General features: G+C 40.6%; 1 protein-coding gene across 1 annotated transcript in view; it reads right to left on the reverse strand.

Annotated features, from left to right (window-relative positions):
- Positions 1–17,822, reverse strand: part of SPTBN5 (spectrin beta, non-erythrocytic 5) — a 1,783,454-nt gene that overhangs the window by 369,697 nt on the left and 1,395,935 nt on the right. The window contains exon 55 of the mRNA XM_044073536.1: positions 11,257–11,453. Within this exon, the coding sequence (XP_043929471.1) occupies positions 11,257–11,453 (197 nt within the window). The remainder of the gene's footprint in view (positions 1–11,256; positions 11,454–17,822) is intronic.

The following is a 17,822-nucleotide window of genomic DNA, read 5'->3' on the forward strand; positions in this document are numbered from 1 at the left end:
GAAAATGCACATCTTTATGGGACTGCTGCTGCTGACATGTTTAAGTCTCTTCAAGAGAATGGCAAAGCCTTGCAAGACCTTAAACATATTTTTGTATCTTCTATCCATAAGTTTCAGAGGAATTATCCTTCTAGGTCTGCTTTTGTTTGCAAGTAACCCTGCCAGGCCTCTAAAGGCAGGAAGGGTTGGAGGCGAGCCCCCTCTGTCAAGGCTTCTCAGATTTCTATGGCCCAGAAGCCTCCTTTATCTCATAAGCCTGCTTCTCTTTGACAATTTGCCCCACCCCCTTCTTTTAGACCAGGTTCCTTTGTCCCTTCAACTCTTCCTTTGTCTTTCAAATTAGACTCTCATCACTTCAGACTCTTGGGTTCTTTCTATCATCCATCAGGGTTACTTCGTGGTATGGAAAACTCTCCCTCCTTTTTCAGGGATTCCTCAACCTCCTCTAGAGCAACTTCCTCATTTCCCAGAGGTTTTAGGGTCCCTGTTGTATCAACCGACCATTCAACCTGTCCCATCTTCCCAAGTGTGAAGGGGTTTTTATTCCAGAATGTTCCTGGTTCCTCAAAAGGAGGGCACTTAGAGACCTATTTTGGATCTTTCCCAGTGCAACACATTTTTTGAGATCCCTTCTTTTTGGATGCTTACTCTGCAAACTCTGTTTCCTCTCTTATTACCCCAGGCTTTTCTGGTGTCCTTGGATCTGAAAGACGCTTACCTTCATATTCCTATTCATCCTCTCTTCAGGAAGGTTTTACATTTCTCTGTGTCTTCCCCTCATTTTTAGTTCTCTGCTTAGCCCTTTGGCATTTCTACTGCCCCAAAGGTATTCACAAAATGCCTAGCTCCTGTGATTACCTTTTGCAGGCTCCAAGGCTATTCAGATTATTCCTTATCTAGATGACCTGCTGCTTCAGGTGCCTTCTCCCAGTCAACTGTTACAGGATCTGCAGTTTACCATCACTCTTCTTCAAAGTCTGAGGTTTATTATCAGCTTCTAAAAGTCCATCCCAACTACCACTCAGGATAATTTGCATCTGGGATGTAATATTCAGACGGTGCCAATGTTGGCCTCTCTTCCACCTCCAAAGGTATTTTAGTTAAGTTGGCAGCCTTCTTTCAGTCTCTTCTTCCTCTGACTGCCATTTCAGCCAGGGAATTTCTTTGGGACTAGGATTCATGTCCTCTTCTATTCCACTGCTTCCTTCTGCCAGACTGCATATGCAGAAGCTTCAATGGCACTCCAAGTTATTTTGGGAGCAGCATTGTCACCCTCTGAATTTCAGTGTACCTCTCCTTCCCTGTCTCAAGAAGGAATTTGAGTGGTGGATTTGACAGTTTGGTCTGAAACTAGGCCACCCCTTTCAGCCTCTAGTGACTTCTCAAGAGCTGTTCACTGATGCCTCAGGCACAGGGTGGGGCTTCTCTTGGTCACCTGAAGGCTCGGGGTCTTTGGCCTCCTCATCAGAAGTTAGACCATATTCATATCAAAAAGATGAGAACTCTGATTCCGGCCCTTCAGGCTTTTCACCCTATGTTCTCACCAGGTCTCTTGAAGGTGTAAACACGCAGCACTGCAGTTATGTGGTATCTCAACAAGCAGGGGCGTACAAAATCTTACCTCCTCTGCAGGATGGTGCTTCAGGCTTGGGAAGTGGCTGTCAATTATCAGTTAACTCTTCAGCCAGTATACATTCCTTCAAAGTGTTATCTAGTGGCAGACTCTCTGAGCAGGTCCAAAAACATAGGCTCATGAATGGATGATTCACAAAAATGTGTTTCTGAATATTGTCTGTCGGTGGGGTATTCCTCAGGTAGATCTTTTTGCCTCCCTTCTGAACAGGCACCTTCTTCTCTTCTGTTCCATAGTGCCATGGCATCTGGTGTGGAAGACGTACACCCTTTTCTTTCCATAGAAGAGGAGGTTTCTTTATGCTTTCCCTTCTCTTCGTCTACTTTCAAGAGTCCTGCAGAAGATTCAGCTGGACTCCCCAGAAATCTTGCTAGTGACTCCCTTTTGGCTGAGACAGCACCAGTTACCCCTCTTAATGCATCTGGCCAGGGGCAATCTTCAAAATTTTACCTCACCTATTGGATCTCCTCACACAGGACAAGTGGTCTCTCATGCATCCCCACTTGCCCACTCTGCAGTTGACATTGTGGGTGATAGAGTTTTTATCCCTTTCAGATACCTCTTTTCTGAGGACATGCTCAGGGTTTTACAGGAGGCAAGGCAACCTTCAAACAGAAAATTTTATATGCCCAAATGGAAAAGATTTTCGGTCTGGTGCCATGCTAGTAACCAGGATCATTTTTCAGTGAGGGTCTCTCTGGTCCTCTCTTTTTTGTTTGAGTTGTTCTAGTCTGGCTTGGTCTAGTCTTCTCTGAAGGTCTATTTGTCAGCTATTTTTGCGTATTTACCCTTGATTCCTCCTTTGACTTCTCATTTTGAGGTCAAACAATTTCTTACAGACATCCTGCATATTAGGCCTCCAAGAGAACTTATTCCTCCTCCTTGGGATCTTAATTTTGTTTTGGAAAAATTGTCTCAGGCTCTTTTTGAGCCTGCAGATTCTGCTTCTTTGCAACATTGTACCTGGAAGACTGTTTTGTTGGTGGCTCTTACTTCTGCTCAGAGGGTTTCTGAGCTCCAGACCCTTATGGCCATTCTTCCTTTTTTGTTTTTTTTTCAGGGACAGGGTGTCCCTTTGTACTAATCCTCCTTTTATGGACAAGGTAGAAAATAACGAAAAATGAGAGAGGAAAGTAATCTCATAAGCAACCAATAACCTCAAGAAAGATTGCAGGAAATGCATCACACGAACCATGGCTGGTAAAATATTTATTCACAGGAACACAAAATAAACGCTGACAAATCCACATACATTTTTGTCTTACAAGACTTCTTCAGATAACACACAATACAAGGAAAACTCATTAAATACTTTTCTAATTTCAAACTAACCAATGAATTCATCCAATTAATCTACAAAATCATTTAAAACCCTATTGAAATGTATTATTAAAAACTTTACACCAAAAAATAAAATAAATACAATACATTAATATATAAATGTATAAAATGTATGAAATATGTATATATTAAAAATTCATAATATGTCTGTACAAGCCACCATCTGCTAACCATTAATATTTTGTATATGGGAACTGTACTGGCAGGTCACTTTAGATGCTGCCAGACCCCCAGGCATTAATGAGAGCATTTCAATTGCTCCGTTGTTAAAGTTAAGGGCAGCAAAACTTTAAAGTTTTATCTTTATCACTTTTTAGCTTTCACACCTTGCATTAAAAATATTAATGGTTAGCATATGGTAGCTTGTTCAGCCATATTATTATGATTTTTTAATATATACATATTTCATACATTTTATACATTTATATATTAATGTATTTATTGTATTTTGTGGTGTAAAGTTTTTAATAATAAATTTAGTAGGGTTTTAAATGTTTTTTATAGGTTAATTAATTGGATGAATTAATTGGTTAGTTTGAAATTAGAATAGTACTTAATGAGTTTTCCTTGTATTGTGTGTTATCTGAAGAAGTCTTGTAAGACACAAATGTATGTGGATTTGATAGCGTTCATTTGCCAGCATTTATTTTGTGTTCCTGTGAATAAATCTTTTACCAGCCGTGGTTCGTGTGGTGCATTTCCAGCAATCATTCTTGAGTTCAAGGTAGTAAATAAGTTGTCCTGGAATCTGGCAGTGCATTTTTGCCTTTTTCTCCCCTGTGGTGTGGCGGTGGATTTGGTATATATAATTTAGCATGTGTGGGGGCTGGAGGGGGCTTGTTCCCCTGTAAAAAGATTTATTTGTGTGTTTTTCTATGGGTTTTTTTTTTGGCTCACAGTTTTTGATATTTAATTTCTGCCAAACGAACAAAAAACTGTACTGGGATGGTTTCTAGATAAAACCTTACTGCCTGCTTTTATTCATATGTTTCTTTTTATCTGTATATTATTATTTGCCTATTTTAATGTGTATGCTGTATTGTGCTTTGTTGCAAGAATGTTTATATATTTGAATTTGAAAGCTATTAATGGAAGACTTGCCAAATTCTGCATCACTATGCAGTGTGTGTGTGTGTGTGTGTGTGTGTGTGTGTGTGTGTGTGTGTGTGTGTGTGTGTGTGTGTGCAGGAGGGGGTCTCAACAGGCTTACACCATGGTTTTAATAACACAGCCATGCTAAGGATCAGAGGGTCATCATCATGTAATGTTGAGGGAGGGATCTGGGCAGAAGGACATGGCCACCCAAGCCAGTGATGGCATCCCCACTCTGCACATGTTGGAGGGTCACTCATGCTCAGACTGAGGGAGCATGGGCAGCCCTCACTGTGATGTGAGTGCTCATGTCACCTTGGGGGGATTAGGTTCATAAATAAGAAATACTTTTCTTGTCAGGATGCCACTGAGAGCACACAGCACCTGCATGGCTGCCTGGACGATAGCCCCTTAAAGGCTTGATGGTCACCAGGCCCAGAGATAAAAATGATACCAAAAAAGGAATGAATAAGTCCTCAGGTCTGTGTCTGGAAGGGGTTCTGAGAGGCAGTCACATGAATTGAGCCAAACTTCATTCTTACTAAATTCTGAAGCTATCCAAGTCCCTTTGATCAACAGCAAGCCTTTTTCCGAGAGAAATTTTAAACATGAAAGTCATAGGGAGGGTCCCATCTCCTTTATGAACAAAAGATGTGCATGCCATATATTTCCATGCTAAAAAACAATGTGCTTTGAAAGATACTAAATCTCTTGCAACTGTGCCAAAATGTAGATGGTGATGTTGTAGTCCTTAGCTCTTCTTGTCCCAGCAAACATGGATAACAACCATAGATATGAGGCATGCCTAAAGACTTACTCCAGTTTTGCAAGCCTGAAATGGGTTTCTTGAGTTGCAAGTGACATAACATTCACTTATTTTGCTTTTTTTGTTATTTGGTATAACAGCACTTAGGACACTACCCAAACACCTCACTCTAACTGTGGCAGTTCTATTCCTGAATGACATCCACATTAGTCCTATTGGAGTGATTGTCTTATTTGTGCACAGTCACTTGAGAAACTACGAATCTGACTGCACAACCTTCTCCCCTGTCTGGTGTTAACATATATAGTGTTGAAAAATAACTGTCAAAATAGATTTCTTTATTTTAGACATTGTTCCCCTCTTAAGGAAATGAATTATGACTGGCAGAATATTCCAAAAGGTACCATTTAAGCTGAGAATACTTTGATTCACGTTTATAAAAAGGTATCCATGTAGTCTGCCATGATAGGTTTTCTACTTGTGCAGTCTCAGTAGCTGCTAATCCATCCTGGACAATAAAACTTGTAGCCACAGTATGATTTTATGTCTCAGTGAATTTACTTTGAGATGGACAGTGTTCATAGGTTCATAGTTTTATAGGTGTTACTAGGCTAATGACCACATGGGCCTTTTTAAGCCTAGCCATTCATCCCAAATCTTTGACAAGTTCTGATACCTTTGATAAGTGTAAGCATGGGCCTAGGAGATTAACCATTTACAGGTTACCTGTGTCCATTAGAGACAAAGGTGCCAAACCAGGGATGAATTTCTGGTTTCCCATCCAATTGTCCAAGTTGCACTTAAGTTGGGTTAGGGAGGAACTCTGCTTCACATGGATGAGGAGATGGTTCCATAGATGGGGTAGCCTCTAGGATACATACCTATCTCTCTAGCAGGTCCTATTTATATCACAGGAAAGGTTAGAATGGGTAATTCTGGTGCTCTTTGCTTTGTGGGGTTCCTATTAGAAGACTGAAGACGCATTCTTTCAAATGCATCTTGGTCAAACTTAAAAGACTGAAAAGGCAAAATATCGAAGCAGCTTTTAAGCGAATTCTTTCCCTAGGAAAGAATTTGCTTGGCTGCTTTGTTACTTTGCCGTTTTTGGCACTGTAGTGCAGTCTTGTAGTTGCTATATTTAAGTAGGGGGCAGAGGGAGGTGCAGTTCCCCACTTCAGGGTGGGGAGGTGAAGCCCCCCACTTAATGTAATGTTTAAAGTGTTCTCTTTTTTCTTTTTTTTTTTTTTTTTGTTGGAACAGTGATTTTTTTTCCCTTGGAAAAAATCTCTGTTCTGACAGTTTGACATTGTAAGCTTTTGCTTACATAGGGTCGATTAATCACCGTTCACTTTTTTAAGCATTCGGTGCATATAGACCTGTTTTGTGGATATGCAGGAGGTCTATCAGAGTGGGGTCTGACAATGCCCTGCATGCTAGGCATCGACCTCCCCTCAAAAGTCTGTAGGGGACAGAATACAGGGATAGGGCCTTGAGGCGGTCTTCAAAGGACATTCCAATTGTTGGATATGCCTGGTTAGGTACATACCAATCGGGCATTGTACTCAATGATAGGTCTGATGAATGCTGAATACAGTGGAACAATAACTTTCTTGGACTTAGATGCCATACCTTTGTTTATAAGTTGTGCAACATAGAATTATTTCCTCACCACTGTAGACGCATGATGGTCAAAGTCTAGATTACTATCTATGTGTGTCCCGAAGTCCCTGACTACTGGGTCAGCTCTAAGGGGTGTGTTGTCAACATGATAGTTAGCAGGGATGGATGACTTCCCAAAGGATACTACTATGCATTTCTTGGCGTTTAGTTTTAGTCCATGGCTCTGACAGCAGTTTTTTGTCTGTGTCAGCCCCTCCTGGAGAACATTTGTGTCAGTGTGAGATTCAAAGACAGCTCCTAATTTGTAATCATTTGCATACTTAGTCAGCCAGAGATCACTGACATTGGCCTTGACTTCTGAAAAGTAAATGCCAAAAAAGGAGCGGTCGAATGACTTATCCCTGAGTGACTCCACTTGTAACTGGCATCTTTGTAGAGGTGGACTCCCCAATTCTAACATCCTGGGTGCTGTCTGTGAGCCAGTTGGCTATCCACTGAGTGACATATGGGTTTGTAACGAACCTCTTAACTTTGTCAACAATGTCTGAATGGGGTATTTGGTCAAATGCCTTGGCCAGGTCAAGGCAGGCAGTGCGAACGATTTTGCCCTCATTCATTGCTTTGGTGACCTACTCAAAGAATTCCACTAAGTTAAGTAGGCATGATCTGCCCTTGATGAAACAAAACTGGGTTGTGTCCAGTGTCTGGAGGTTTACTGTATGTCTGTTGATCATCTCTATGATAATTCTTTGCATGGCTTTACATATAAGACTAGTGAGACGTACGGTATTGTACTTTCCAGAGTCTGTAGATGGCCCACCTTTGTGCACATGGATTACTGTTGCCTTTCTCCATTCATGATGCATGAAGCCTGTTTGGAGGCTACAGTTAAACAGTGATTCCAGAGACCCTGATAGATCATGCTTCATGCTATTTAGAAGGCATCCTGGGATATTGTCAAGAAGGCATCCTGGGATATTGTCTGGGCCCATTGATGCAGTGTTCTTGGTCTTAGAGAAAGAATTAAGGACCTGTTCCCTAGTGATAGTAGGGAGAGTTATATTTGATATTTCCTGAGGGAAGGTTGAGGGAGAGAGAGGGGTAAAGTTGAAATTTATCAGCCAGGAGGTTTGCTATATCTTCCGGTTCAGTGTATTTGGCTCCATTTACAATGAGATCCGCGCACAATTGTGAATTGCCTTTGAAGTTGCGGACATAGCTAAAGAATGCTTTGTGGTTGTCTTTGGCCTGGGAGGCCAAACATACCTCAGATTTGGCTTTGGTAGACTATTTGTCCTCTGAGTTATTTGCTCAGTTTGATGAGAATGGTTTTATCCTGCTGGGTGCTGCACCTCCTAATTTCTGCCATGATTTTTTTCCTCCTGTTATGCAGCCTATTGTTTTTGTGATTCCACAAGGGTGGCTTGTTTTTTGAGTTAGTTCTGTACTTCTTCCTGGTGGGTACAGCTGCCTCTATGCAGCTATTAACATGCTTGTACAGGGTTTCTGTGAACAGTTCTGCATAGGCAGTGTTCTCAGGGTTTATGGGGGCTTGACATTTAGACAGGTTATCACTTAGTAGCAGGAGGTTAGCCTTAGAATAGTTCCTGAATACTCCAGGTTTAGCTGGGGGTTCAGGTTTTATTTTTACTTCAAAGGAGACCATTTTGTGGTCTGACCTTACTAGGGAAGGCATTACAGTACGGATTGTGCAGCACTCTCCCATATTAGTGAGGACCAGATCCAGTATGGTTGCACCACTGGTTGGTGTATTAACCGTCTGGTCCAGGGAGTTTGTGCTTACAAAATCCAGGAATCTCAATGTATGTACATTCAGTGTTGTATATGATTCCCCATTAATAGTGGAGTAATTAAAGTCACCCATGAATATGGTATTAGGTTGGATGGTTAGTGTTTCTAAAAAGTTTAAATACAATGTATGACTTTCCTAGCTCATAGAGGGGGACATATAGCTTGCAAACAAGAGGTATTGGATTTTACCTATGGTGATTTGAACATGGAGCAGCTCAAGTGCATTGTCCTGTTTGACCAGCCTTGAAGTATATTTATTTTTTATATAAATAGAGACACCTCCACCCTTAGTCCCTGCTTATGAAGCAGCTGGCCTAAATGTGTGGAAAGCATTATAACCTTGCACTGTTGGTGTGCTCTTTGTAACTTTAAACCATGTCTCAGTGACTGCACATATGTCAACATTCTCTAGGGTAAAGAGAGCTTCTAGGGAGTGGAGTTTTTTGTTTAGACTCCTAGTATTGAGTGTGCTCTGGATATTTTGCATTTATACACCAAGATTCTGACCAGCAATGACTGTATCATGAAATAAATGTTTTCCAGAATTTTTTTAGACTTCGTTAGGATACTTTTGTCATTCTGCCAGGGTACTGAAGATGAGGGCCCTCTTGTAGTGGGAGGTATGACAAGACTTTCTATAGCCAGACCCTTTCTCATTCTTTATGTAACATTTCCATGAATGTCCTGAATGCCAGGATGCACTTGAGAAAATTTCAGCATTACTTAGCAAGTCTGTGGCATCATTTAAAAGTGCCCAGACTTAACTAATTTCCTGATTCCATGCTTGGTTAGGGAACTCCAGTGGTTGATGACTGCTGTCCCTTAAGTGTGGGAAGACCTTTTATGCATCATTTACCTTCTCAGTTTCTTACAACAGAACCTGGAGTTCTGGATTGTCAAGAAAGCTATTGTCCCTATCACTGATCCTACTCTGCATCAATATGAAACAGATGTTGATGACCATCACTGCCCTAAAGGTTTTTGGGAATTGTCTGAATCCAGGTATTCTTCAGGTAATGACAACCAATACTTTAGCACTGTGACATATTAACAAGAAGGGAAGCATTCATGTGCAGACTGGCCATGAAGCTATGGAATCTTCTCCTGTCTCTCATTCTTCCTGAAGATAGTGATATACCTGGCAGGAGAATTAAATGATCCATCAGATACTTTATTATGCTGATCCAATTTCTAGAGCATAAAATACAACTGAACTCAGAAGTGTTGGTTTCTCTGATATCAATCATCAGGGGATCTATATCAGAACATCGAAGTTTTAAAACTTTGAATGTTTTAATATTGACCCATTTTGAGCAAACGCTAAAAATAGCGAAGCTGCAGAACATCAAATTCTTTCCTAGGGAAAGAATTCAGTTGGCTGGTTCTGTGGCTTTGCTATTTTTAGCTCTGTGGTGGAAATTTATGGGTCGGGTTCAGGTAAGTGTGCGATTGTGTGGTTGTTAGGATTAGGGCACGGGTTAGGTGAGTTAGGGTTAGGGCACGGGTTAGGTGAGTTAGTGTTAGGGCGCGGGTTAGGTGAATTAGAGTTAGGGGCGGGTTAAGTGAGTTTAGGGTGTGGGTTTGGCGAGTGTGCAATAGTGACGGACCTTAGGGTTAGGGTTTGGGTTAAGGTAAGTGGATAGATAGTAGTGTATGTACAGTTTAGTGTAGGGTTAGTTGTAGGATTATAAGTGTATGTGTGTGGAATGATGTTTTTTAGGTGTGCTTGTGTTGTGTGTATGTGTTTCAGAATAGCGAATCTTTTCCCAAGGAAAAAAAATCGCTGTTCTGAATGTTTGATATTATGTGGTTTAGATATTTGAGGTTCGATGAAATAGCGTTCGCTATTTTCATCTTTCGATAGTGTAATATAAACGCATAAGCAGGGACCATGACAATGGCCTGTTTGCATCCCTGTGCAACTCTTAGTTCACAAGGTTTTGGGTGAGAGCCCAAAGATGCTTTTCAAAAGCTTTGAAAAGAGAAACCAGTAGCACATTTTCTTCAATACCTCTCAATCAAAAACAAGAAACAGATTTCTTCATACATGGCATTTAATTTCCAGAAGACTAACAAACATATCATCATGTATTTGTCTAAATGGAAGAGAATTTTATTAGGTACGAAAAGAAGAATCTCCCTTCTTTACAAGCTGATTTGCCTTCTATACTTACTTACCTTCCCCATATATTGAGTCTGGCTTATCTTAGTCCTCAGTTCAGACCTACTTCTCTGCCTTGACAGCGTCTCTCTTTTTAGAGCCTTTTTTGGCAACGATACCTATGGTATCACTGTTCTTGAAGTGTGTTATTTTACCCTCTGGGGTAGGGAGCAGCATTTTCTACTGCATTCTTTAAAGTGGTATCAGCAGGTGAATCTTATTAGGCAGTGATTGATTCTTTCATGCACAGTTGCACTAAACATAATAATCTGGTTTGTCAGTTTAAACCTAGAAGGAACTTATCATGGTAGTCTTGGAGGGAATGCTGACAAAGGCCTCCTTCCAAAGTGAAATTATATAACCTGCTATTCTATCTATATATGAATACTGCAATGATAGAAGTAAAGGACTTTTTATTTTATACATGAAGTGATTATCATGACTATATACATACGTGCGTGTGTGTTTGTGTGCCTGTGCGCATGCGTATATGTGTGTGTACATGACTTGCTCTTTTTTTTTCAAGGATCCTCTACATTGGTTAACTTGCAATGAATAGTGTGCAAATGGGTCACCTAAGAGCTATTATGACAAGTGGCCTCATTTTCTGTCCACCATATGTTATGGCAGTTTATTTGAGGGTATGCATGTGTTCTGTGACAAACAAGATTAGCTGGTAACAACCCTGATTTGGATAAGTCTGGAAGTTAAACTGGATGGACGTGTAATATATTTGCTGACAGTTTCCTTACAAATGGTTCACTCACTGAGTGTCTACGTGTGCAGAAGTTCTGAGTTGTGACACATGCCACTATTTTCCTCATGCTGTACCTGTCAGGGTTGTCATTATTCACTAAGTTTGATGCTGTCTCCTGAAGTTTTTCCATACGGACTCCAAAGCCTTCCACGTCCAGGATGACAGGGTCCAGCTTCCGCCGCAGAAGTTGGGTTGACTCCTCATTTTTCCCATAATCAGTGCTCTCCACAAGTGGCCGCCTTTCTTCCATCCAGGACTCTGCTTCAGACAGCTGACAAGAGAAGAGAATGAAAATTAGAGGACTAACAAGAAAGTTTAACATTTCCAGTTAATGAATTTCAGATGCTAGAAACAGGTAAAAAGGAATATTTTAGAAAGGCAAATGTACATTTAGTCAGCACTGAGAAGAAAAACATCATTGGTACTGTCCCTTACATAATTATGACCTTAGAAAGGGTTGTATTAGTTTGAACTTTGAACCATCACTCTTCCAGCAAGTTCCTTACTTCTTGCCATGTATAACTGTTGCTTTAACTGGCTTGTTAAACGTTTATTTCCAAGACAATTACCTCTATCACAACATGTACAACTAGTACACTGTCCTTGCACTTTCCTTGTTTTTTTATTTTCCACGAGCAAAGTCGTATTACATTCTTAATTAGAGCAAAATGTCAGAGAGGAACCAAAATCCAAACAGTGCTGTGGAAAGCCAGTAAGGAGTTAATTCCTAAAAGATTAATTCCCATATGGTTGCAGTAGAGTGGAGGTAGAAGGAGGAAGGAATGTAGCATTATGCAAGACTCAACACTTGAACATGCATTATTAAGGTAAGTACCTCATACACCAGTTTTATTCTGACATACTCTTGAAACATGGTTATTACTTCTTAAACACAATAGTATGCAATGAACGGGTTCCTATCACGTAGTCGAACTTTTAGAAGTTCAAACCTCATATGGTCGAGACCATAAATTCGAATTTGTAAAAGTTCGAGCATTTCAACAGAAATCTTCGTAAGGGGAGGTTTATGATTTGTTCAATGTGGTGTGATCTCGGAGTTGGTATATTTAAGTAGCAGGGGTATGGGGGGCACAGCCCCCCTGCTTAAAACAGTTTATTTTGTTTTCCCTTCTTTTTTTTTTTTTTATGCATAGTCGAAGTTTTGTAACTTCGAACATAATGGTTCGAACATTTTGTATTCAAAGTTATAAAACTTCAACTATGTGATATAGACCCGCAATGAACATAGGAGACAGACTGTTATATGAAGGAAGGATATTAATTATTCCTTGATTCCTTATATCTGTTGTTGGTACATCCAGTTTGCACTATCAATTACATGGTGATGACATTGACATCATTAATTGAGACTGTACTGAAGAAAGATGTTACATTGGTCACAACTGCTTCAATAGAATGACTTTTTAGAACAAATAACAAAGACTACCATATTTATTATAATAGCAGAACATAGCATTGGTAAACTATGTGAGTGACATGGTTTATTGATGTTCTTAGCTTCCCTCCTCTTTGTGAAAGATATAAAGAGCTGGAAGTCTTTTATAAAAGATTTTGTTCAGTCTAAACGGGGACTGAATGACTGAAGCACTTGCCCCTTTTGATCTTTCAGGAATGAATACTGGCAATAAATGCACTGGCTTATGCTTCAGACAGATTGTAGCTTCTGAATAAATATTGGGTTTGTTCTTCGGAGATCTTTGCTTTTATGAAAGTTAAGATACACTTCAGAAAAAAACAGATGCTTAAAGTCTGGAATTTTTTCTTACAAAAGTTAACCACCTATGAACAATTTTCCAAAAGGAAAATATTCACTTTGGTTAGGATCCAGGTTCAAAATGAGATTTCAGTACTTTTTCTAATTAAAATGTAGATCTCAGTGTGGAATCAGAATTTAAAATAAAAGGGGGCACTGGAGACAGAATCCTTTTAAGAAAGCCATACACAGAGAACATAACCAAGTAGCTTTACTGTGAAAGTTAGAAACTGTTGCAAAATTACCTTTGATATTGGATTAAGAAAAACCTTCACAAAAAATATGACTAAGACTGGGAAACTTTAACTCAAAGGGGCTGAAATAGTGATGGTCACTTGACCTCTCCCCAGATGAAGGAATGTTTTAATTTCATGGAGTATGTCTTTAGGTTCAATAGTCTTTGAGCAACTTTTGTATTTTGAGCCACTTGGCCTGAATGTTTGGAAAGTGGGGGCTTCAGCTGAGACAGTCCTAAAGAACAGTAGAAAAAGTGTGGGTGGAGGGAATTTTTTTAGAGTGGGCATACTGATGCTTAAGGAAGATTTAAAAAACAGAGTTGCCAGGGCCACTATGGGTTTATGGAAAACCTTGAAACCATGCACATATGAGCTTTTACCTGAAAATAAAGGAAACTAAGGAAGTGCTGAGAAGACATACAGACCTTTTAATAGCCATGCTCATGAGAAAGAAGGATCAGAACCACCAGACATCACGTCAGGAAAAAGGACATTTCCCATGACTGTGATCAGTGGTATCATGAATGGCTGCCACAGACTGAAAATATTTTGTTCACTGGTAAATGACTGAATCATCTTACCAGACAAAAAAAATAAAATAATTGAGAAAATTCATACTTAGAGGATTGATTGCAAAGATGGAGAACTCATTGTCCAAGGCCAATGTCATAACTTCATTGCTTCCAAAAAAATGGAGCGCAACCTAGTTGTATAATATTTATATTGTCTTGTGGCCTGGGATGAGACTTTACTGTGCACGGTTTGTTAAGGTTCCAGCTATGTTAGTGGATATTTCTAGGTTTCAGAGAATGTACAGAGGAAGAAACCTTACCAGTGTTAGCAACCAAAACAGGATTTAGATTTCATCAAGTATCATGCCCAATAAAATCCTGAAATACTTTTCTGGGCTGAAGATAGTGCTAGTATGCCAAGTCTTTAATGAACCCAACTCTCTGTTATTCTGCTTGGGTTAAGGTACATAGACAGAGCATATGACCACTGGAAACTGGGATCTGTTTGCCACACTGGCACTATGAAATTTCCTCTATGGGAATCTATGGCTGAGAAAGAAAGCACAACAGTTAGCTTGATAAGAACTTTGGCTGATACAGATAATACTGGAAGCTTTATCCAATGCACAATGGCATAGAACTCTAGAGAGCTATATAGAACACCTGTTTATACTGACTGCCATGTAAAGCAATCCCTAATATGTATTCACTGATAAAGAAATATCTGACAAGCTGATTCTACAACATAGGATCATAGGAAGTTACTAGGCTAATGGTCCAAAAGCCCTTACAAGCCTAGCCAAGTTCTACCCTTATTTCCATGATCAGCACCTACTGTCAGGTGAAACCCCGGGGTGAATCTACGGTTACTCATCCAATCATCCAGATTGTGTTTGAAGAGGGCAAATGAGGTGCTCTGTTTGACATGAAATGGAAGTCTGTTACAAAGGTGTGGTAATCTCTAGGAGACATATCTGTCCTTCTAGCAGATTCTATTAATGTCACGTACCAGGTTAAGGTCTTTAGAGCGAGTAACCCATTTAGCATTTGACTTATGTAGATGCAGCATTTCCAATAAAGCAGGGTCAGAGATTGCCTTGTATGCAAGGCAGAGATCACATCTGAGTAGTCTGTATGAAACAGAATAAAGTAACAGTGTTTTCAGATGATCCACATAGGACAGATGCTGAGGACCTTATATTTTCTTTGTGAGGAACCTTTTTGGTTTCTCCAATTGGAGGTGTTTGGAAAGGTACATATGAAAAGGGACATTGGACTCAGTTATTGGCCTGATGAGAGAAGAGTACAGGGAGGTTATAACTTCCTTTTTTTTTGGAGGCAATGTCCTTACTTATGAGATGAGCAGTGCCCTTCTTACCACTGTGGAGATATGGTGGTCAAAGTTAAGGCTGCTGTCAGCCTGTGTGACTAGGTCTCTCACCACTGAGTGCATACTTAAGGTGTTACTATTGATGTGGTAGTTTGCAGGAATATTGCCCTTACCAAGAGGGATGATAATACATTTTTTTGCGCCGAGTTTAAGTCCATGATTTTGGCACCAATCATTTGTTTGTGTAAGTCATTCTTGTCAGATGTTGACATAATTTTGAGATTCTATGAGAGCTCCCAGTTTGCAGTCATCAGCAAACTTTGACAGACACAGGTTTTTAGTTTTTGCTTGTACCTAGGAGAAATAGATTCCAAACAGTATAGGTCCCAGGACTGATCCCTGTGGAACACCACTGGTTACAGATCTGCTGTTGGAGGTGGATTCCCCTATTTTGACTATATGGGTTCTATTAGTGAGCCAATTAGTTACCCATCTAACGATATAAGAATTGATACCTAGCTGGGTGAGTTTGTCAATGATGCCTGAGTAGGAGATAGTGTGAAACATGTTGGCTAAGTCGAGGTAAGGCTGTATGCACAGATTTCTCCTCATTCAGGGCCTTGGTGACTATCTCAAAGAAGTACACCAGGTTTAACAGGCATGATTTCCCTTTGACAAATCCAAATTGAGTGGGGTCAAGTGTTTGGAGATTACTTATATCTTTGTAGATAAGGTCCATGATGATTCACTCCATGGTCTTGCAGATAAGGCTAGTCAGGCTATTAGGTCACAGCTTGAAGTTATGGGAAGGAGTAGTGGAAGCTAGTTTAAGAAGGGAGGTGATTAGTGATTCATGCTGGGAAAGAGCACTTCAGATGCAATGTTTGGTCTGAGAGTGTTGATGGAGAAATATAGAGAAGGTCAGAAGGAGTCGCATTGTGTCTTTGCGGACTTGGAGAAAGCATATGATAGGGTGCATAGAGAGGAGTTGTGGTATTGTATGAAGAAGTCAGGAGTGGCAGAGAAGTATGTAAGAGTGGTACAGGATATGTATGAGGGTAGTGTGACAGTGGTGAGGTCTGCAGTGGGAGTGACAGATGCGTTTAAGGGGGAGGTGGGATTACATCAAGGATAAGCTCTGAGCCCTTTCTTATTTGCAATGGTGATGGACAGGTTGACAGACAAGCTCAGACAGGAGGCTCCATGGACTATGATGTTTGCAGATGACATTGTGATCTGTAGTGAGAGTAGGGACCGGGTTGAGGAGACCCTGGAGAGGTGGAGATATGCTCTAGAGTGGAGAGGAATGAAGGTCAGCAGGACAAAGACAGAATATATGTGTGTGAATGAGAGGGAGGATAGAGGAATGGTAAGGATGGAGGTAGTAGAGTCAGTGAAGTTGGATGAGTTTAAGTACTTGGGATCTGGTGAGTGTGGAAGAGAGGTGAAGAAGAGAGTGCAGGTGGAGTGGAATGGGTGGAGAAGAGTGTCAGGAGTGATTTATGACAGACGGGTACCAGTAAGAGTGAAAGGGAAGGTCTACAAGATAGTAGTGAGACCAGCTATGTTGTATGGGTTGGAGACAGTGGCATTGACAAAAAGGCAGGAGTCAGAGCTGGAAGTGGCAGAGTTAAAGATGTTAAGATTTGCACTGGGTATGACAAGTGGACAGGATTAGAAATCAGTATATTATAGGGTCAGCTCAGGTTGGACGGTTTGGATACAAAGTCAGAGAAGCGAGATTTGGACATGTGCTGAGGATGGATGCTGGGTATATTGGGAAAAGGATGCTAAGGATGGAGCTGCCAGGTAAGAGGAAAAGAGGAAGGCCTAAGATAAGGTTTATAGATGAGGTGAGAGAGGACATGCAGGTGGTTGGTGTGACAGAGCAAGATGTAGAGGACAGGAAGAAATGGAAACAGATGATCCGCTGTGGCGACCACCAACGGGAACAGCCGAAAGAGAAGAAGAAGGCTAATAGGTCTGTAGTTCCCAGGGTCAGTGGAAGCACCGCCTTTGTGCAAGGGAATAATGGTGGCCATTTTTCATTCAGCTGGGACATAGCCAGTGTTTAGACTATGATTGGAAAGAGTACTCAATGCTGTTGCTAATTCTTGTTGAAGCCCAGCTAATTCTTGTTGAAACACAGCCTGGGATGTTATCGAGTCCCATAGATGCTGCGTTTTGGCCTTAGAGAGGGCATTTACAACCTGCTCATTAGAGATACAAGTAGGGGCAGGTGGTAGGGTTGCCATGGGGTACATGTGGCAGGAACAGGGGAATGAAGTTTTCAAAGAACATGTCAGCCAACAGGTTAGCTAGGTCCACAAGTTCAGTATACGTGGTATCATTAACTACCAGTCCGGCACAAATCTGGGCCTTTCCTTTTAGGTTATGGATGTAACTAAAGAATACCTTATGGTTGTCTGTAGTTGAGGAAACTAATATGGATTCATAGTTTGCTTTGGAGGACTTTACAAGAAGTCTTATTTGCTTGTTTAAGCTGAGGAGGGAGTGCTTCCAGTTTAAGGCTCGCTCCATCTTACTCTTTGATAGCAATTTCTTCCTCTTATTTTAAAGTCTGATAATAGCAGTTGTCCACCAGGCAGGTTTGCTCTTCCTTGAGGAGCTTGATTTGGCCTTATCAGGTATGGCCGAGTCAATGAAGTTATACAGGTGTTTGTATAAAGAAATAGTGTAGAACTTGGAATAGTTGCCAGTTCCATCTGAGGGAGGAGGTGCAGTAAAGCTATTTATACCATCCCATAAAAGGTTATAATCTGCTTTG

Source organism: Protopterus annectens, chromosome 6.part0 (genome assembly GCF_019279795.1).
Source record: "Protopterus annectens isolate FY-2018-M chromosome 6.part0, PAN1.0, whole genome shotgun sequence".
In the NCBI taxonomy this organism is placed as follows: domain Eukaryota; kingdom Metazoa; phylum Chordata; order Ceratodontiformes; family Protopteridae; genus Protopterus; species Protopterus annectens.